At 39.7% G+C, this 22,832-nt stretch overlaps 1 protein-coding gene across 4 annotated transcripts in view; it reads right to left on the reverse strand.

The window, feature by feature from the left end:
* SORT1 (sortilin 1) overlaps window positions 1-22,832 on the reverse strand; it is a 76,113-nt gene that overhangs the window by 22,465 nt on the left and 30,816 nt on the right. For 2 of the 4 annotated variants that reach the window (XM_012751563.3, XM_012751565.3), the window contains exons 4-11: window positions 14,904-15,006; window positions 14,206-14,370; window positions 11,082-11,155; window positions 8,175-8,224; window positions 7,042-7,169; window positions 4,193-4,337; window positions 2,550-2,705; window positions 374-480 (exon numbers count right to left, since the gene is read on the reverse strand). In XM_012751563.3, the coding sequence (XP_012607017.2) occupies window positions 374-480; window positions 2,550-2,705; window positions 4,193-4,337; window positions 7,042-7,169; window positions 8,175-8,224; window positions 11,082-11,155; window positions 14,206-14,370; window positions 14,904-15,006 (928 nt within the window). Of the gene's footprint in view, window positions 1-373; window positions 481-2,549; window positions 2,706-4,192; window positions 4,338-7,041; window positions 7,173-8,174; window positions 8,225-11,081; window positions 11,156-14,205; window positions 14,371-14,903; window positions 15,007-22,832 lie in introns of all 4 variants that reach the window. The other 2 variants (XM_012751561.3, XM_012751564.3) reach the window with 1 other exon arrangement.

Genomic DNA, 22,832 nt, shown 5'->3' on the forward strand with positions numbered 1-22,832 from the left:
TTAATTTCTTTCTATTTATAGTAGAGACGGGGTCTTGCTCTTGCTCAGGCTGGTTTCGAACTCCTGACCTCGAGCAATCCGCCCGCCTCGGCCTCCCAGAGAGCTAGGATTACAGGCGTGAGCCACCGCGCCCGGCCCAGTTTTGTTCTTCTTTAAAAGACAAATAATCCATAGTATTTTGACCTTTCCTCATAGTTCCTATTTCCCAAATCCTAAGTTAATTTCATTACTCTTATTTCCAAACTTTCCATCCTAAGCTGTGGACCCCAATCAAGTATGAAACTTCATCATTCAAAAGCCTGGCACTGATCAGAGTAGAACAGAGAGTCTGCTTTGCTTCAGGCACACGTGAGGATGACTGGAGTAAACAAACCTCATTCTTGTTTTTGGCTGTAGCATCACATTCACTATTTTCAGGCTTCCTGAGGTGCTTCCACCTTCCTCCTTGGTCAAAAGTGATCATGGTCTGGATAGAATTATCTGAATGGGAAAAGAATGACATTAACTTGATACACTGGTAGCACCTAATTAAATTCAGTTTATCAATGTATAAGTTTCTCCTGAGACCATATACACCATTATAACCTTGGAGTTCCACAAGCTTATTTCCTTACAAAACAGCTCAGTGTTAGTGAGTAACTGAGTAGGACTTTAAATATGATTATTTGAAGAAGGCTTCCTACCTGAACAGAAATCATCTAGGACTGATACTCTTGAAAAAAGATACCTTTAACTTCTTACCAACATGAACAGGCTGATGTCCATTCTCCTTCCTTGCTTGTTTGCCTTGGAAGTAAGATTTACCATGCAAAGGTATCCTAATCTTTACTCACACAATGCCATGACACCAAGCTTCTTTTAGAAACTCTCGAGGTTTAAATAAGTGTGCATAGTTCTGGATTAATAATTCCTAATTATTGACTCTCTACTACCCCATATCTTATCTCTCTTATACTTACTTTCTTTTTGTTTTTTAGAGATGTGTCTATGTTGTCCAGGGTGGTCTCAAAATCCTGGGCTCAAGCTATCCTATCACCTCAGCCTCCTGAGAGCTGGGCTAATGATGTGTGCCCCTGAACCCAGTTTTTTTTTCTTATGTCTCTTCCTCATTCCCTATTTTCAATGATATAAACTGTTACAGGTTCAAATTCAGAGATAACATGCTTTAAGTTTTCCAAGGAAAACCAAACATGAAAGCAAATGAAGAAAAATTCATTTATTCAACAAACATTTATTGAGTGCCCACTATGTGAAAACTCTTATAGGCCTTTGGAACTATATTAATGAACAAAATAGACAAAAAAAATTTGTGAAATATACATTCTGGTAGGGTGAGAAAAGTACTAGACATAGTAAAAGTAAATCATATAGCATGTTAAAAATAAGTGCTAGCCGGGCGCGGTGGCTCACGCCTGTAATCCTAGCACTCTGGGAGGCTGAGGCGGGCGGATTGCTCGAGGTCAGGAGTTAGAAACCAGCCTGAGCAAGAGCAAGACCCCATCTCTACTATAAATAGAAAGAAATTAATTGGCCAACTAATATATATAGAAAATTAGCCGGGCATGGTGGCACACGCCTGTAGTCCCAGCTACTTGGGAGGCTGAGGCAGCAGGATTGCTTGAGCCCAGGAGTTTGAGGTTGCTGTGAGCTAGGCTGATGCCACGGCACTCACTCTAGCCTGGTCAACAAGCGAGACTCTGTCTCAAAAAAAAAAAAAAAAAAAAAAATAAGTGCTGTGGAAAAAACTTGTGCAGATAAAGGTGGAGTATATGTGAGACAGGGGAAAGGCAGGTCTCATTCAGAAAGTAATATATGAGCACAGACTCAGAGGAGGAAAACAGTCTTGCAGATATCTGGGAAACAGAGAGAACCATCAATGCAAATCTCTAATCCATGTATGTGTGTACCTGGTGTGTTAAGAACTGGCAGGTGGCTAGTGTGACTAGAGTACAGCAAATGAAAAAGAGAAGAGTTGGAGGTGAGTTAGGGAGGAAGTAGGGAGCCAGTATCACCTAGGACCTTGTAGACAATTGCAAGGACTTTACAAAATGAAAACAAACAGCCCCTGCCTCCTGCCAAAATATAAATACATAAATAAAATAAACTTTAAAAGTCCTTGTACTTGAGACTAATGTGTTTATTTGTACAATGGGGCCTTTTACTAAGAGCCTTTTACTACAAGCCATTGAGCAGAACATAAGAACAACCTTGGCTAGTATTGCTATTCTTCTATAAAAGGAAAAGGAGGAAGTGGTTCAAATTCAGGCTCGTCCCTGTAGGTCTACACCTCGCATATAATAATAAAAGACTCATTGTATAACCTAAACAACATAGACTCAAAATATTTTTCTATCTGCTGTTGCTTCTCTCTCTCCCAGTTCTATTTACTGTTCCTTATTTAAAATAGGGAGCCAGAATTTACATGAGAAAGCTTATTGGCTAGGCAAGCAACATTACTGAGGGGACAGGAAAATCAGTTTCTCCAAAAGCCTCAAACCCTAACACATTCAGCTGAAGGAGCAGGGCAGAACAACCATGCTGAGACTCACCTTCTGAGAGCACACTTGTTATATAGACCCCTCGGAGGGAGGTCACATTGGTAAAGTCTGTCTCACCGCCTGTGGTAGTGTACAGATGTCGGTCCAAAGACTTAGAATAGACAATGCCTCGATCATCTGAAGTAAAGATTGTGCCAAATCCAGTATCTGAAATAGTCAAAAACACTAAGTCTTGGGAGGGAATAGAGAGAAAAACAATAGTCTAACAATAGTTTGACCAAATCCAGTTGGCTGTCTTCATGATGGAGACTCAGACCTAAGAATTAACTAAGGTTTGGTACCAAAGATCTTCATGTCCATCTTTTTTTTTTTTTTTTTTTTTTTTGAGACAGAGTCTTGCTTTGTTGCCCAGGCTAGAGTGAGTGCTGTGGCGTCAGCCTAGCTCACAGCAACCTCAAACTCCTGGGCTCAAGCGATCCTCCTGCCTCAGCCTCCCGAGTAGCTGGCACTACAGGCATGCGCCACCATGCCCGGCTAATTTTTTCTATATATATTAGTTGGCCAATTAATTTCTTTCTATTTATAGTAGAGACGGGGTCTCACTCTTGCTCAGGCTGGCAATCCACCTGCCTCGGCCTCCCAGAGTGCTAGGATTAGGTGGAGTGAGCCACCGCGCCCGGCCTTCATGTCCATCTTTAATTCTAGTAACTGACTAAGTGCCTGGAACATGGTAGATGCAAGTTTGTGGAATGAATTAATCAGATGCTACAGAAAACTTCTTCCCATATATATTTTGGTGGCAGAATCACTATATTTAGATTTATATTTTACACATCTCTAAATCTTTGTACTCTAGAAAAATGCTTCTCAAACTATCTGCAATGAAGTATCATTTTTTTATTTCCAATGTGTCATAAATTGATGCTTTCATAAAATAAAACAAAAACTAGTCACTCGAAAAATGAAATGAAAAGACACAAAATATAAGCTTTAAATTTTATCATTAGATTCAACAGACATAAAATTACCTTGTCAAATGACTAGAAAAGTTTCTAAACTCTTGCTTTCAATGTCTGTACTTATTTGGTAATAGAGAGTTGCATATCAGTACTGGTCTACAAACTGTTCTTAAGTAGCTCTCTGTTCTATGACACTTGAACATATTTTGCATAAACTAGATTAGAGTAACAAAACAAGTGGCCTTTTCTCTGCTAAATTTGACTGGCTTAAAAAAATTTAAAAAACAAGTGGCTTTTTAACACATTGACTGCCACACTAGGAAAAAATGTTTTTCCTTGGGGCTATGGTGTTTTATTAAGAATAAAAACTTCAAAAACAAAATGATCCTTACTAATTTAATGAAAAATGTGTTATTTTTTATTGTTTTCTGCGCGTGAGTTACAAGCAACTTGAAAAATAGTCCTCGCAGCTCCCAAGGTGAAGAGACATGTGAGTCACATGTACTTCACCAGGCCCCGGGCTCAAAACTAGCATGAGTTAAATGCAATTCACATGGCAGTTAATGTGTTCAACAGAGGTCATACATTATCTCTAGGATAGAGTAATCCATAGGACACTAATACATTTCTAAGGGTAAGGGGAAAAATCAACACATAAAAAGGAAAGCTACTCAAAGTACAGCTTAAAGCTTACATCTTTATGTATTTAAGGGTTAGCCACTAAAAAGCTCTTACCTCCAGGTTCATCTACATGCATGAATACCATGTCATCATTAGCTGCCAGAATAGAATAAAATTGTTCCTGCCCCACAGAGGGGAGCTGGGCCACTCCCCATGTGTCCCCTTGATCTGTTGACACATGGATCCTTCTTGTTGTATCCTAGAACAAATGCCAATATTTTCTTTTTAATTTTATGCCAAGACACCATGTGCAGGGACAAGAACAGGAATGTTTTTAAAAATTACTGTTACCTATTTCCTCACTGGGTACAATTGCTATAAATGAAAGGACATAGTACTATTTACCAAAGCAATTTCTAACCTCCAGCAAAGTTCCAGGCAATGTACTTCTTCATTCTGAAATGGCCCTGTAGGAAGGTGTCCTCCCAATCTGTGATATTTTATCTCCTTCAATATAGCTAAGGCTCTGATGGAACCATCATTAAGTTGGCTTTGTAGCCATTCACATACACTTGCTCAGATAATTCTTAAAATGATGACTGCTGCATAAAAGTTTGGTCCCTTTGAGATAGTCCTGGCATAATCCAAAGAATTACGTAAGTAAAGGTCTAGAAAATGGAGATGAAACCCATGCTTGGGAGATCACAAGGGAAGTCAAGATGTGACATGCCTCCATTTTAAGGAAGTCTCTCAGAATAGTCATAATGAAGGGAACATGCATAGGCTGGAAAGAGGCCAAGGAGAGTCAGAAATTATCCACTATAAGGAAGTGGATCAGGGAGTCTTTCGCTGGTAAAAGGAGTATGTTAAGAAGGCAATTAAAACTTACTCTCTGATAAGTAGCTTAAAATAGCTACTAGACACAGTCACTGAGGGCATGAGAATTAATCTTAAGGTGTCCTTAGGTTAAATACTCTTTAAAGTTCAGTGATAGGTACATTTAAATTATTTAACTTATACCAAGATGCTAATTAGTTTGAATCTTATGTTATAGGTAGAAACTAGAGTTCAAAAGCACATTGAATTTTAATTTTATACATAGTAGCAGTATAGTATAGGAGGCTACATGGAGGCTACCTCTGGATTTTCACCAGGGTTCCACCACTGGGTGAACCTAGGCAAGTTACTCAATTTCCTCACCTACAAAATCGAGCTAACAGTATTAGTTCATTGGGTTGTTGGGAGGATTATTACAAAATGGCTTGAGAGAATTATCTGCGCTTACTGTTTCTACTTCCCCATCTCTAGTTCTCTCTGAAGTCACTCCAATCAGCCTTTAACCTCACTACTCCAAGGAAACTGCTTTTGTTGAGGTCACCAACAATCTCCTCTTTGCCAACTCCGGTGGATAATTCTTAGAACTCATCTAACTCAACATCTCACTTGAGTGTAACAGAGCTGATCATGTCCTGTGTCTTAAAACATTTTCTTCACTCGGCTTTCATGACATCACATGGTCCTATTTTGCCCCTTCCCCACTGATCCCTCCCTCTCAGTCTTCTTTGCTGGATTCTTCTGTTCCCAACTTTTCAGTGTTCGGGTGTTCAGGGCTTGCTCAGCCCTCCCACTGCCTCTCTATCTATGCATTCTTCCACAAGATACTATCTAGTCACATGGCTTCAAATACCATATCAATTTGGGAGATTCATACACCCAAATGCTCATTTGACATGTCCTTTTAGATATCTAATAGGTATCTCATATCCAAAACTGAATTCTTGATTTTGTTCCCACAAACTTGCTCCCCCTGCAGTCTTGGGCATCTCAGAAAATGGCAATACATCCACCCAGGTGCTCAGGACAAAGACTCTAAAGGTATCCTTGATTCTGCTCATGCTCTCACAACCCACATTTAATCCATTAGCAAGTCCTATTAGCAATATGTTTAAAGATACATCTACAGTCTCACCACTTCTCCCTGGTCCGCTGCTAACAGCCTGGCCAAGCTACCACCTCCTTCCCTTGGACTACTGTGAGAGTCCCCGGCTACTCTCACTGCTTCCATGTGTGTCCCTGGCAGGCTATTCTGTGCACATCTATTCTGTCAAAACTGAAGCCAAATCCCATCATTCCCCTGCTCACAGTCCTCTCACAGCTCCCCAACACATGAAGAGTAAAAGCCAAGGTCCTAATCGTGACCTAGAAAGGCTCTGAACAGTCTGGCTGCTGGCTCCCCTCTGGCTTCACTTCTGATGACTCTTCTCTGTGTTCCCACCACACTGTTTTCCCCTTTTCTTCAATGCACTGAGCATGCTCCAGCCTGAGGCTCTCCATACTTGCTGCATCTTCATCCTGCTCTCCCCCAGATGTCCACATCACCATGCTCTCACTTCATACGGGTCTCACTGAATTCACCCAAATCACCCTAATCCAAGATAGCACACTCTAATTCCTGCCACTTTCTACTTCCTCTGCTTTAGATTTCTTCACAGCTTTAATTATTACCTAACATATCACATTTATTTGTTAGTATCTATTTCCCTCCTTGAATATAAGCTCTGAGAGCAGGAATTATATCTGTTTTGTTCACTGCTGTGTTCACTATATGTATCTAACATACAATAGGTACTCATTTAATGTTACCTATTTTAATTTTTATTATTGAAAAATGAGCAAGTGGATTGCTTTCTTCAGATGTCTACGTCTGAGTAAAGCCCAAACACTGAGTCAACACATCCCAAAAAAGATAATCAGAATTCGTATGACGGCGAAAGCCAAAGTGGAGAATAGTCCATCAGAGTCAATCAGCCTCTGTAAAAAGAATCACCCCCCCGCAACCTTACAGTCATATTAAATATTGCAAAAAGACAAGAAACTCCGTCAATACTAAGTAGTAAAGGGCATCTATATGCAGCATATTTACAGGAATATCAGACTCCAAAGAAAAGAGGTAAATTATCTACCTTATCAGCCATCACAGAGGCAAAAAGGAAACGTCCCCCAAGACCAAATGAGTAGATTTTCACACCAATGGTTTTGAAGGTTTTTCCCAAGTCTGAAGTTCTCCATAATTCCAGAGCCCCAAGGTCAGCTTCTTAAACAAGACAAAATATTAATTAAAACTCCACTTACTTGTGAGCCTAGTTCAAAATAACTGTTTAAGAATTGTTTTTAATTTTATAGCTAAAGCATTTTTAATCCTATACATTTCAATCAAATGACAATATAAGTGTGATACAGCATTACATATAGGGCATTCATATTTGAGTTTTTATACATACGAAGTTTTATGCTGGAAAGACAGAGTTTACTTAGTTCCAATACAATTGCATAAAAATACCAGCCATAGCATCCTGCTTTACTTGGCACAATTTAAATTATCTTTTCTTTTTCTTTCCTCTTTTTTTTTTTTTTTTTTTAGAGACAGGGTCTCACTCTGCTGCCTAGGCTAGACTTGAACTCTTGGGCTCAAGCAATCCTCCTTCCTCAGCCTCCTGAGTAGCTGTGGATTATAGGCATGTACCACTACACTCAGCTCTCATTCTATTTTAAGTTGTCTTGTTTGAGTTTTGATTTTCTTATTTATTATCCAATACCCCTACTTGAATTTACATCCCATAAGAGCAGGACTTGGGTGTTTTGTTCTCTCCATCCTTAGAACAGTGTTTAGCATATAGCAGCTGCTCAAATATTGTTGAATGAATAAATGAAAGATTTTGCCTTTTGCTTTGAAATTGTTCCACAGATTGGGAGGCCCATGGCTTCTGTGAATACAAACATAACCCATGCTCTTTAGTAGAAACCACTATGCATTTTAATTTGCTATTGTTTATAGCCTAATATTTGTTTATATAAATACACTGCTAAAATTAAGAATACTGCCTCTATGTATAGCCTACCTTTTATTTGATCTGAGTACAGTATAGTAATTTGGTTGTCCTTTCAAGATTTAAAACATTATTATCAACTTTTTAGCTATTAAAATTTCAGGAAAATGAAAGAATCTTTTATATTTCTACTTCACTTCACACAACACAGAACATTCTACCACACATGGCCACCAGGACACTCTTTTCTGGAACTAAAATGTACTTACTGCAGGAGCCATTCACATAGGTGGTAAAAAAGATGGTGTTTTCTGATCCCCTACGATGAGGCAAAAACAGGGAAAAGAAACAGTTTAACACTGCTAACAGACTGTGTCAATCTTTGTCACAAAGTTCCTGGAAAGTCTAACAGTTAGCTTCATCCACAGGCACTGGCCAGCACAGCCTTCTCAGGTGCTGTGGTTGGTCTTTCCATGACCTGGCCAGTCAAGCTCCCCATAGCTTGGCCCCATGCATTTTCCACAGCCCACTACTTCTTTATGTGAACTCTTCCAGCGGTCACACTGGACTATTTACACTCTCCAAATTGGCGTCTCATATTTGCCCATACTCTTTACTTCCTTAAATGCTTTTCTCTCACCTAACCAAATGTTATGGTCATGATCTTCTGGCTCCAGCTTAAAATCTAGCTCTTCCACAAAACTTTTCCTGTCACTCCAGCTGGAAGACTTCTTTGATGCAAAATTCTAGAGCAGTGGTTCTCAACCACAGGCAATTCTGCCTCTCAGGGGACATGTGACAATGTCTAGAGACAATTTTGGCTGTCACAACTGGGACAAGGGGGGCAAGAGTTGTTACTAGCATCAAGTGGGTATAGGCCAGGGATGCTGCCAAACAATGCACAGGACTGCCTCCCACAAAAAAGAATTACCTGGCTCCAAATGTCATTAGAGCTGACATTAAGAAACCCTATTATAGAGCACTATGCCATTCTACACAACCACTTAGCACTCATTTGTCTCCTATTTTTAATTTTAATTACATAGTATATGCCTTATCACCCCTACTATACTAATTGGCTTCTCAGGGCAGGTACTAAGTTTTATGTTTGTTGTTTCCCCTCAGAATCTAGTTCAATGCTTTATATGAGCTAAATAATTTAGTTCTTTCATCTCAAATAGACAACTAGGTCAGAGGCTGAATTATTTAAAACGTAACTTGGAAAGGGAGTTTGCAGGGAACTAGATTCAGATTCTGATGGTCATTAAAGATTACCACCAGCAAAAGCTGCTGGGTTTGAGCATGTTCTTTCAGGACTCAAAGTTATAAATTCCTAGAAATTAAAGATCTAAAGGTGAATAAACAGTTATCAGCAGCCTAGTCATCCTTATTGAGACACCAAGCAAAGAAACATGTTACTAAAGTAAAAAACCTTAAATAGGATCCAAAATAAAATATCATTTTAAAGTAACTTTTTAGTTTTAAAGATAAGGTTTTTTTTTGTTTTTTTTTTTTTGAGACAGAGTCTCACTTTGTTGCCCAGGCTAGAGTGAGTGCCGTGGCGTCAGCCTGGCTCACAGCAACCTCAATCTCCGGGGCTCAGCGATCCTACTGCCTCAGCCTCCCGAGTAGCTGGGACTACAGGCATGCGCCACTATGCCCGGCTAATTTTTTGTATATATATTTTTAGTTGGTCAATTAATTTATTTCTATTTTTGGTAGAGACGGGGTCTCGCTCAGGCTGGTTTCGAACTCCTGACCTTGAGCAATCCGCCCGCCTTGGCCTCCCAAAGTGCTAGGATTACAGGCACTTTGGGATTAAAGATAAGTTTTATGATCAAAATTACTACAGTCTTACTTAAACACATCTTACATATTTTGGGTCCAGCAGGAGTGAAATAATTCAACTTAGTTACCTTAAAAATTACTTCCTTCCTTATAAGACCATGTAAGGTAAAAACACAATTTATTAAAATACATAAAATGAAAGCAAACATGGCATGTGTACCATTGGTGCTGTAAAAACCTCATTACATGAGCATTTCTGGAAAAGGTCCATTTTATTTAAGCAACATACTTAAAATTTTAATTAATGTTGGTAGACACATTTGTAATCTATATTATACACTTTCCTGATTCCCTAAGTAGAATACATTAAACTCTTTCTCGGGATTATGGGTCTTCATCATGACCATCAATCATATCAAACTACAATACAGTGTTCCCATTAGAAGTTACTGAAGTATGTGTACTTTCTTGATCTAGCACGAAATGATTTCATACTGTTATACAGTCTCTAAGTTTTTGTCTGTTGTTCTGCCTCCTTCCAGCTCTCAGGCTATAATTCTAATACTGTCATGTGCTTATTGCTAGCAGCTACATATCCCAACTCTGGAAACAATCTGCTATAAACTGGGAAACCAGATTAACAAATTTGTTGAAATTAGTCAAATGGAAAGAATAAAGAAGCTCTAAACAAGGGTCTGAGCCTAACCAAATTGTGGAGGCATCAGCTTAGCCATCCCTCACATTTCCCAAATACATCTTTCACAGAAGGAAAAAACTAAAGCTCAGAGAGGTTAAGCCACTGACTAGCAACAGAATGAGGTTTGAACAAAGGTGACATGACTCCCAAGGAAGAGCTCCCTCCACTGCATCATCTTTAAGCAGGCACCTGGTGGGGAAAGGACGTCCCACTGAGAGAAGTGTATGAGTTTTGGTGCAGAGACAATGTGACTTTGGGAGTCTGGAAGCTCTTTAAGCTTTCTTCCTGATTCCTTGCTATGTTCTACCTAACTGACATGACTCTCTGGACAAGGGAGTGTAAATCTGGGCACAGAGAAGTATTTAAATCCCCAAATTAAAGCTGTATTTTATTATATTCCAACTGATGTCACCATTCATGGAAAATAAACCTTTTTCAGGCAGCAGCTACTCAGTCACATGCCTTATTTTATACTTTATATTCTAAAATTTAGTGAGACTAAGTCTTCTTTTCCAGTAGAATTAGAAGATCCTCCAGGTTAAGGTCTGTGTCATACCCCTCTCTGGTATCCCTTATGGCACCCTGAAGAGTACTTGGCACATAGTAAGTGCTCAATATTTCTTTATGTGATTTTTGGCAGCACTACCAGGAAAGGTTTAGGGCTCTGCACAGATGGAGTCTTGTTACTCACCATTTGGCCAAACATACTGCTTTGTGGATTTCTTCCCATTTTCCCCCAAAATTCTTGGACACCCACAGGCCATTCTGAAAGATTATAAATGACTTATCAAAATTCCAGCTTTATCCTGTGCAGCTGCTTGTATGACCTTTAATAATTCATATCCAATCATTCAGGACAGTAAAAACACATACTGAAGTTCCATCAGAACTGCCTGGGCTCTATAGACACATACACGGTTTATCTGGGGCCCTTCAGGGTCTTAAAAGTTCAGAATAACAAATGCATATGAAGTGCCTACTATGTGCCAGGCACTGTACCAGACGTTGCACTAGGGATACAAAGACGAATAAGACACACTCTCTGCACTCAAGGAGCTCACAGTTTAACAAGGGACATAGATAAGAAGAAAGTTCAACACAATGTAGTGTTATGGAAACATGATCTAGTGTAGAAATGGGGAGAAGAGGGCCAGTGCATCAGAGATAGTTTCCTGAAGAAGATGGCTGTGCTGAATCTTAAATGATGAGCAGTGTGACCAAAATAAGGCAAGCAGGGAGACGAGGTGTTATTGCACAAAGATAAACTAGTACTAGCAAAGGCAAGAAGGTGATAAAACACTGCAGAGTGTACAGGGAGCTAAAAGCCACTGGACATTAATGGGGTGCAAATTCCAAGGTGAGCAAATGAGAAGTGAATGCTAGGGAAAAAGGCAAGGGCCAGCTCATGGAGAGCTTTCCTTCTATGCCATGCTGAGGAGTCTGGGTTTTATTATTTATTATATATGAGGGACTCTCAGGAGGAAGGTACTCTAAGCAGGAGAATGACAGAGTCAGTTTCACTTTTTTAGGTGGAATACTTGGATGAGAATGGAAAGATGGATTACAGAGGGCGCTGGGAAAGATGGATTACAGAGGGCGCTGAGGTTCTGAACCTTGTCCATGAGGAATAGGCTCTCCAAGAACCTGGAAGCCAGAATAGAACTGGATGACTTGTCCTGTAGGGCAGGATGGGAGGAGGGGTTGTGTATGCATATATAAGTCAGTCACTCTTGGTTTCTGGCTGGGGTATAGGATGCATTGTGGTATCTATCTTTATACTAGTTAGTATAAAGATTAAGGGAAGAAAAGCATGCCTGAGAGAAGAGCAGGGAAGTATTCAGTTTTAGACTGATTTGTGGTGCCTGTAGGACATTGAGATAGAGACATCCAGGGAGCAGCAAGACAGGAATCTGACATCCTAGAGGAAAGCCAGAGCTAGAGATAAAGATTGGAGAATCTTACACATTGTAAGTGGTAGTTAGATGGTAAGAATGGAAGGAGCTTGCTCAGAGTCAAATGAATAGTAGGCATTTAAGGGTAGGTTGAAAGGAGTTTAACAAAGAGACCAAGAAGGAATGGCCAGAAAAATAGAAAAACCAAAGGGAATGATGTCACAGAAGCAAAGCAAGTAGAGTTCCCCAAAGGAAGGATTGGCCAATACTTTGAAATGTATCGGAGACTTAAAAAGGTAAAGACTGACAATGTCAATTATACTGGCAACACATGCTTACTGAGTTCAGTTTCAGTGGAAATGGGACAGAGATGTCCTGGTATAGCTGAAATTAAATGCAGATGATCTAGGCAGAGTTTATATTCAGTGCTCCCCTACCCTCACCCACCATTCTCCTTTAACTCTTCCTCTTCTGGTAATATTCACCTCCCAGCATTTCTAATTTTCCTGATTCTACTTATACAGGCAAGAAAAGGTCTGATATCACTTATTTGAACTTTAGTACAAATTGGTCCATCTTCTCCATCCCAATTATTTGTACTTCAAAGTTACCCTTAATTGGAAGAAATTTCAGGCATCAAAGCCGATTGTACCTGTCTCTTCCTGAGAATAGCCCTGTTTTAATAACCTTGAGATACTTGGTAATGGAGATGAAGTGGTCAAATAGGACATCTGTGGTTCTGTCCTTTCCTATGGAGGCTCTTTGCTTCCTTACAGGTCCTTCAGCTTAAGCTGCTGGTGGCCAATTTCCAGGAATTGCTGTTCTGAGATCTGAAGCCTACCCTCTACCAAGCTAGTTTCTGTTTTCTGGCCCCCATTGGCTAAGGATAAATCTGACCCTCCTGGAGCCCCCAGACTCATCTCTGCTCAGAGACCTCCTCACAGAAGGCCCAGACTCAGACTCCTCTTCCAGGGCCCTTCACCCTCCTTATGCCTTTGCTCAGCCTGACTGGTCCACAGCTGATGATCTTGTTTCTGTCGCCAGTCAGTCAGCACAAATGGCTCTCAAACTTCAGTGTGATGTTTAGCTGGGGAGCTTGTTAAAAATATTAGCCATTCTGCAACCAAAAGTCATCAATATATTCTATCTGGATTGGGGCCTAGGGATGAGATGTGCATCTTAAACCAGTTCCTCCAGTGTTTCTGTCTGATCCTGCTGCTCAGAAGCCCACACTCTTAAGAAATAAGATGAGAGAGAGCCATATAAACATAAAGTATAATTATGACTAGGATAGTCTAGCAACTCAGCCATTTTGGGCCCTTAACATCCACAATAAAGGAGACTGGTCCTCCAGTAAAGGCAAAGAAGAATGTGCTCCTCAGGGAACTCTCAGCAGAGAGGTAGGAGGGTTAGGGAGAGACACTGATTGCTGAGCAAAGTACAGGAATGTGGTGGGGGGGGGGTGCAGGGATTTGAAACTTTGGATATTTAATACATGAGCGTCAAAGACAGAAATCAATATGCTTTATAAACTGAGAAACTAACAAAGAAAAAAATTATAAAGATGTGGTTTGGTCATAGGGAATGAACAATAATAATATTAGGAGTTTGACAATTTATGTTTGTCCCTTGCAGCACAAGAATTAATATATTAAACTGTTTTCTAGTTTATTACTCCAAAAGCACACATTATTCACTTAAATTATGACAACTAGACATCACACTTACCTGGAATATATAACACATGGAAATCATGCTCTTTACTAAATAGGAAAAAAAAAAGCAAGAATACATACTCCATGGTATAAGAAGACACTAGAAAGAAGTCCAATATAAAAGAATTACCTGCAGGGTCCTTCTAAGACAGTATATATCTGAGACTATAAAATTCAAATATAAGCCAAGTTCCTCAACTGGACTTACTTCAGTGCTGAGGGCTAAAAGATAATCAGAATTCTGAGGGCTATACATCATCTGCGTGAGAAGATGAAAAGGGAGATCTGTCTGAACAAAGTTCTTTGCAAAATCTGATGATCTGAAGATTCTTCCTCCACTGCTTCCTCCAGACACCTCTGCTGTTAATATCACCTGATCAGGAAGAGGAAATATCAGATTCAGGATATGATATTATAAACACACAGGAAGTTCTGGTAGCATTTTCACCAGACATTGGCTAAGAAAATTTTAGTTCCAAAAGTAAGAAGAGTTATAAAAACAGATTAATTGCTCCACTGCACAAATCTTATTCTATCAGAAAATAACATCCTGAATTGAGCTAGTACATCATACCTGTGTGCCTGAGCCTGGTCAGTTTTGAGATTAATCAGTTTTCCAAAAGACTAAAATGCTGTTTTAGGGGCACTGTTAATGCTAAACAATTGTCATATAATTATGAAGGGTTTGTGTGCATCTTGGACAGGGGCCAAAAAAAAAAAAAAGAAATCTGTGTGCTGAATTCCATTCTGATATGATCAGCATTAAATTATGTTTACTTTTTAAATATAATAATACTAAACTAAAATACATTATTGTGTACTACTGGATCATTCTGATACTAACATCTGACAGCCTTGCATGAGGTTATCAAGCACAAGTTTTATATATGCAAGAATGAGTCTCACCTTTCCTGAGTTCTCAGGACCAATAGCCATGCCAAATTCAGTTCGAATGAAGGTATTATTGATGAGATTTGTAATATCCTTAAAGCTCTTTCCATAATCCTCACTAAGAAGAAGAAAAAAGAGAGCAAATTTACAGTACAGGGGTCATAGATATTGTTGGGTTCTTAATCAGCTTTCCTTCACCCTTTCCACCAATCTTACCTATATACTCATCCCTCCTCTGGATAGTCACATTCCTAACTCCAGAGGGGGCCTGATTAGTCTGAGGAAAATGGTACTTCCCACCCACACCCCAAACCCCACCAATGATGGGTTTAGTAATGAGGAAGTGACCCACATGGAGCCAGTGAGACAAAAGGAAGAAATTTGGCATCTTCTAGGAAACTTATCTCCTCATACTTAAGAGAGCCACTTGATGAAATGGTCTATCTTCTTTTAGGCCAGTGGTTCTAAACCAGAGTATTTTTGTCCCACAGGGAACACTTGGTGATGTCTGGAAACATTTTTTTTTTTCTTTTTAAGAGACAGGGTCTTGCCCAAGCTAGAGTGCAGTGGCATGACCATAGCTCACTGATGCCTCAAACTCCTGGGTTTAAGCAATCTTCTTGCCTTAGCTTTCTGAGTCTGAGTAGCTGGGACCACAGGCGTGAGCCACTATACCTGACGTGGAGACATTTTTAATCATCACAAGTCAGGGTTGAGATGCTATTGGCATCGAGTGAGTAGTGCCCAGTGATGTTGCCAAACATCCTACAATGAACGGGACTGTCCCACAACAAAGAATTATCTGCCCCCCCCAAAATGTCAATTGTACCAAGGTTGAGTAACCCTGATGATGTAGAACATGAACGTAAAGCAAAAAATTGCTATCATCATTTTGTCACAATGAGAGCACAACTGAAGTAATTCCAGAATTCCTAAGAAGCAGAGCCTATGACGTTGAACTGAACTGACCTTGAATTCTGTCCTTCCTCTGTATTTAGTTATATCAATAATTCCCTTATTACTCAAGCAAGTTTAAGTTGGGATCTCTGCAAAATGCAGCCAAAAGCCTCCTAACTAATCTTTTAATCCATAGTACTTATGATAAAGCTGTGAATTACTTAGTAGGGGTCTTGAAGTACTTTAGCCTAGAAGTTGCCATCCCTAGGCACAAATCTCTAAGGCATGCAATACACACAATCTACTAGGAAAAACAAACTTAATCTTAACTCTTGGGTTCTCAAAGCTTTCCCCAAAAGTTCATTCTAACAATACCTTTTAGAGATTTTTGAATCCATGTATAGATTTTGGAAAATAAGATCAAAGAAACAGTAGCTAACTCCAAGAGTTATGTATAGCTCTCTCTGTACAGCTATATGTATAGCTCTCTGAAAACACAATACAGAATCTAAATCTTAATATTCATTAAATTTAAGTAACCATTACTGAAGACCACCATGCACTGCAAGTGATTGCCCATAGATAAATGTAATCTGCAATTGTAGATGCATGCAATCATGCATGCATCTGCAATGCATGTAGAATATAATCATGTGCCTCACAATGATGTTTCCATCACCAACAGATGGTATATACAACGGTGGTCCCATAATATTAGGATACCATATTTTTACTATGCTTTTTCTTTGTTTAGACACACAAATACTTACCACTGTGTTACAATTGCCTATTGTATTCAGTACAGTAACATGCTGTATAGGTTTGTAGCCTAGGAGCAATAGGCTATACCAGGTAGCCTAGGTATATAGTAGGCTATACCATCTAGGTTTGTGTAAGTGCACTCTGTGATGTTCACACAATGACAAAATTGCCAAACAATGCATTTGTCAGAACATAACCCTGTTGTTAAGTTACACATGACTGTATATGACTTAAAAGGATGGTACAAGTTTTGGTAGCAGCCTCAACAAATAAAGAATCACAGAACCACAGAACATGAGAGATGCAAGGGACTAAGGAGAACAACTTGGCCAACTCCCTTATTTCACAGATGAGCAGTTGCAGGGGGAGGAATTCATTAAAAGTCAACTAATTAATTAAGGGCAAAATTGAAACTACAGTGCAATTCTCTTAACTCTCAGCCCCAAACTAGAGATAACTTTTAATTATTTGTAAGGAGTTTTTCCCTTATAGAAAAACTTATTCTATCTTGCTGGGGCTTGTGACCTGGCAGTAGAGATCACCTAAGAGGAAGTAGGAGACAGGAGGGAAGTATCCATTCATGTACATGTCTTTGATAATACGCTAAAGCAAACTACATGTCTTTAAGTTGTTCAAATGACTCTTCCCTTCCCTTAGCACACACGCAGAAAACCCCTAGACAAATAAAACAGAGATTAGGCACCATGCAACAGACTCCTATATTACCCTCTCTTTGGCTTTGAAGTAGAAGGTCAGTGTTTATCTTCCTGACAGCTGCCCAAGATATGTGCATAAAAAATTCCTAACTCTAGGCCGGGGCGCTGTGGCTCACGCCTGTAATCCTAGCTCTTGGGAGGCCGAGGCGGGCGGATTGCTCAAGGTCAGGAGTTCAAAACCAGCCTGAGCAAGAGCGAGACCCCGTCTCTACTATAAATAGAAAGAAATTAATTGGCCAACTGATATATATATAAAAAAAAAAAAAAATTAGCCGGCATGGTGGCGCATGCCTGTAGTCCCAGCTACTCGGGAGGCTGAGGCAGAAGGATCACTCGAGCCCAGGAGTTTGAGGTTGCTGTGAGCTAGGCTGACGCCACGGCACTCACTCTAGCCTGGGCAACAAAAGCGAGACTCTGTCTCAAAAAAAAAAAAAAAAAAAAAAAATTCCTAACTCTACAGTGTGCATATCAACAATAGCCCAGAAAACCTTCCAAAGGGGTTGCAGCAGCTTGATTATCACTAGTTTACAAATCTCCCCTCCTTCATGACATCCTCAGGGAACCTCTACAAACCTGTTGGCAAGCCTGCTTGCTTTTTAAGAACTTGGCACAACAAACCATCGCTGAGCTTCAGAAAAAGAAACCAGCATGAATGAAACAAAAAATCACCTGCTACAACACTCTGGTACTTGAGCCAATTAAACGAATGTAGAAAATAAAATGAACTAGTATCAACTTGCTGGGATTTAAGTAGGGATCTGTCAAGGCCACTTAGGGCCCAGAGATATATTTTAACATAATACTTTATTTAAACACGCCTTTATTTTCTATCAGCATATAACATACATCATGAAGAGGAAACCAATGAAACATCTTGAAAATTAAATCTACTTTTCAAATTCCACATGACAACAGAGTTATGAATAAGAGTTAGAGGATAAGTAAACAATTAAAACCATCTACTTTAGAAACAAGTCTTTTTAATAACAATTCTACACATAAACCCTAATATCCATTCTTTCTAGTTATCAAAAATAAATGATCACTTTTGCATGTATTCATGGTATAAACATGCACAAGAATATGCACATGTTTATAACTCAGGAAAATAATGCTAAAATACAAAAATGTGTTTGGAATAGAGCTTGTCTTAGTCCATTTGGGCTTCTATAACAGAATATCGTAAACTGGGTAGCTTATAAACAACTGTAATTTATTTCTTATAGTTCTGGAGGCTAGGAAGTCCAAAATCAAGGTGCCAGCAGATTTGATGTCTGATAAGGGTCTGCTTTCTGGTTTACAGACTGCATTTTATCACTGTAACCTCACATGGCAGAAGGGACAGGGTGTCTCTTTTATAACAGCACTAATCCCATTTATTGGGGTTCTGCCCTCATGACCTGATCACCTACCAATGGCCCTACAACCTAATGCCATCGCATTGGGGTTTAGGATTTCAACTTATGAATTTGGGGGGACATTCAGTCTATAATAGTCTTCTTCTGGTTACTCCCCACCCCAACCTTATGTCCTTCTCACATACAAAATACATTAGTTACATCCCAACAGCCTCAAAAGTCTTAACTTGTTCCAGCCTCAACTCTAAAGTCTAAAATCCAAAGTATCATCTAAGTATCACCTAAATCAGATATAGATGAGACTCAAGGTATGATTCATCCTGAAGCAAATTGTTTTCCAGCTGTGTACTTGTGAAAGCAAACAAGTTATGTGCTTTATAATAAAATACAACAGTGGGACAGGCACAGTACAGATGTTTCCATTCCAAAAAGAGAAATGGAAAAGAAGAAAAGAAATGGAAAAGATCCCAAGTAAGTGCAAACTACAAGGCAAACTCCATGAAATATTAAGGGTTCAGGATAATTCTCTTTGGATACATACTCTGTCCTCCAGGCCCACTGGGTGGGGGTCTTGCCCTGCAGCTTTGCCAGGCAGGAGTTGGATCTCCAATGTTATGGGTGACCCTGTACCTACTATGTTACGTGGAGGCTATCTAGCCCATTGAAAGCAACGTGATAGTCCCCCCTTTTGAAACTGAGGAGGCAGCCTTGCTGATCCTTGAATTGCATTCAGGACCATTCTTCCCATGTCTTGAAAGATAACACATGGTTGCAGTTGAACAGTTCTATGGTCCTACCCTGTCCAATCCAAGAAGTCTAACAGCCTTCCCTCATTCCTTCCCTTCAGTTCAAACTGGCAGTTTTCTTGCTGGGGTGGCTGATTAAGCCCACAGTTTATATCCATACTAATCTCTTTACCAGATTGGTCACTTGGCCACATTCTTAGAATTTAAATTTTTCCAATATGGATAGATTGAGAATTTTAAGAATCTTTAAGTTCTGTTTCCATTTTGCTTAACAATTCTGTAGTGAAGTCATTTCTGTCTTCTCACATTTTACTATCAGCAGCCAGGAGAAGCCAAGCTACATGTTCAACACTTTGCTTAGAAATTGCATCAGCTAAATATCTAATTTCACTGCGTACAAGTTCTATCTTCCACAAAACCCTAGAACATGAACACAATTCAGCCAAGTTCTCTGCCACTTTACAACAAGAATTGCCTTTTCTCCATTGTCCAATAACACATTTCTCATTTCTGTCTAAAACCTCATCATAGTGGCCTTTGTAGTCCATATTTTTATCAACATTCTGCCATGGATTACATGGTATTCTCTAAGCTTTCTCTACAGTTCTCCTTTTTTCTAAGCTCTCACCTGAATCACCTTTAAAATTGCCTTAACAGCAACCTAGGCTTTTTCTAGCACATACTTCAAAACTCTTTCTGCCCCTCCCCATTCTCTGTTACTTTTGTTCATTTTGCCATGATTAAGTCACTATAAATTATAACATAAAAGCAACAAGGATGATGGCAAACTCTTAGAAATATTGTTTTATAGTTTTCCCTAATTGGGAAAGCTTCTACAGTTGATCTTTATTATTCATGAATTCTGTATTTGCAAATTTGCTTACTTGCTTAAATTCATTTGTAACCCCCAAATCAATACTCATGGCCCTTTCACAGTCATTTGCAGACATTTGCAGAGCAAGAAAAAATTTGAGTCACCCAGTACACACATTTCCAGCCAAGGTCAAACAAGTGATACTATGCCTTCTTGTTTCAACTCTTTTTTTTTTTTTTTTTTTTTTTGAGACAGAGTCTCGCTTTGTTGCCCAGGCTAGAGTGAGCGCCATGGCGTCAGCCTAGCTCACAGCAACCTCAAACTCCTGGGCTCCAGCGATCCTTCTGCCTCAGCCTCCCGAGTAGCTGGAACTACAGGCATGCGCCACCATGCCCAGCTAATTTTTTACATATATATATATCAGTTGGCCAATTAATTTCTTTCTATTTATAGTAGAGACGGGGTCTCGCTCTTGCTCAGGCTGGTTTTGAACTCCTGACCTTGAGCAATCCGCCCGCCTCGGCCTCCCAAGAGCTAGGATTACAGGCGTGAGCCACCTCGCCCGGCCTTGTTTCAACTCTTATACTGTAAACATATATCTGTTTTGAGGTCTATTTAGTGCCATGTTTTTACATTTTTGTGTTTTTTTGATGATTTTTTTTTTTTTTAACAGAGTCTCACTCTGTTGCCCCGGCTAGAGTGCCGTGGTGTCAGCCTAGTTCACAGCAACCTCAAACTCCTGGGCTCAGATGATCCTCCTGCCTCAGCCTCCCGAGTAGGTGGAACTACAGGCATGCACCACCATGCCCAGCTAATTTTTTCTATATATTTTTAGTTGGCAAATTAATTTGTTTCTATTTTTAGTAGAGATGGGGTTTCATTTTTTTTTTCATTTTTTCATTTTTTTTTTTTTTGAGACAGAGTCTCGTTTTGTTGTCCAGGCTAGAGTGAGTGCCATGGCGTCAGCCTAGCTCACAGCAACCTCAAACTCCTGGGCTCGAGCGATCCTTCTGCCTCAGCCTCCCGAGTAGCTGGGACTACAGGCATGCGCCACCATGCCCGGCTAATTTTTTATATATATATCAGTTGGCCAATTAATTTCTTTCTATTTATAGTAGAGACGGGGTCTCGCTCTTGCTCAGGCTGGTTTTGAACTCCTGACCTTGAGCAATCCGCCCACCTCGGCCTCCCAGAGAGCTAGGATTACAGGCGTGAGCCACCGCGCCCGGCCGAGATGGGGTTTCAAACTACTGGTTTCAAACTACTGACCTTGAGCAATCCGCCCACCTGGGCCTCCTTGTTGATGATTTTTTGTTTAAAATTGCCTCCAGGCTGGGCGTGGTGGCTCACGCCTGTAATCCTAGCACTCTGGGAGGCCAAGGCGGGCTGATTGCTCGACTTTTGACGTCAGGAGTTCAAAACCAGCCCGAGCAAGAATGAGCTCGGGCAAGAATGAGATCCGTCTCTATTATAAATAGAAAGAAATTAATTAATTTCTTTGATTAATAGAAAGAAACTAATATATATATATATAAAAAAAACTAGCCGGGCATAGTGGCACATGCCTGCAGTCCCAGCTACTTGGGAGGCTGAGGCAGGAGGATTGCTTGAGCCCAGGAGTTTGAGGTTGCTGTGAGCTAGGCTGATGCCATGGCACTCACTCTAGCCTGGGTAATAAAGCGAGACTCTGTCTCAAAAAAAAAAAAATTGCCTCCAAGTTTAGTGTTGACATGTTGTTTGGTGTCCCTAAGCACAAGAAGACTTTGGTGTGCCACATGGAGGAATAACATAGGTGTTAGACAAGCTTCTTTTGCGCAAGAACTGTAATGCTGTTGGCCATGAGTTCAATGTTAATAAATGAACAATATTAAACAACGGGTCCTTAAATAGAAACACACATAAAATAAAATTTTATATGCTGATCATTTGATGAAAATGAATGCTGTGACCAAAGGTTTGCAGAAGTCTAACCCTATATTTCCCCTAGGAGCAAGGGTTCAGTATTCACTAATTTAGTGTTCATGGCAATTTTGTAAAACATAACTATTGTGAATAATGAGAACTGTATTGAGATTTCCAGTTAAAAGATCAGTAGGGAGAATGTGGCTTATTAAAATGTGCCAAAAGAATCATATACCAGAAACAACTCTTAGGTAAAATTGGCAGAATTTGAATTCATAATAAACTTAATTCCTAATACTTTTTCACCCCACTGTCTGATACTTTGTGTATTTTTATTTTAATATTTTACTGTGCTTTATCATTATTGGGAAAGGATGCATGTTTTCTGTAGCAATTTTGAAAACACAAGTGGGAAAATAAAAGAAAGTAAGATATTGTAAATAAAATCACAGAACTTCTCATTTGAAGGAACATGAGTTTGTATCTGGGGTCCTTATTTTGCTTTGATTGATGAGCTAACTCTAAGTGTGTAAAAGTGTAGTAGTACTAAAGGTAAAATTTCTGCTGGGTGTAATGGCTCATGCCTGTAACCCCAGCACTTTGGGAGGCCGAGGTGGTAGGATCTCTTAAAGCCAAGAGTTCAAGACCAGACTGGGAAACATAGTAAGACCCTGTATCTATAAAAATTTTTTTAAAAAATCAGTTGAGCATGGTTGTGTGTACCTATAGTCCCAGCTACTCAGAATGCT

This window comes from Microcebus murinus, chromosome 2 (assembly GCF_040939455.1).
Source record: "Microcebus murinus isolate Inina chromosome 2, M.murinus_Inina_mat1.0, whole genome shotgun sequence".
Taxonomy (NCBI): domain Eukaryota; kingdom Metazoa; phylum Chordata; class Mammalia; order Primates; family Cheirogaleidae; genus Microcebus; species Microcebus murinus.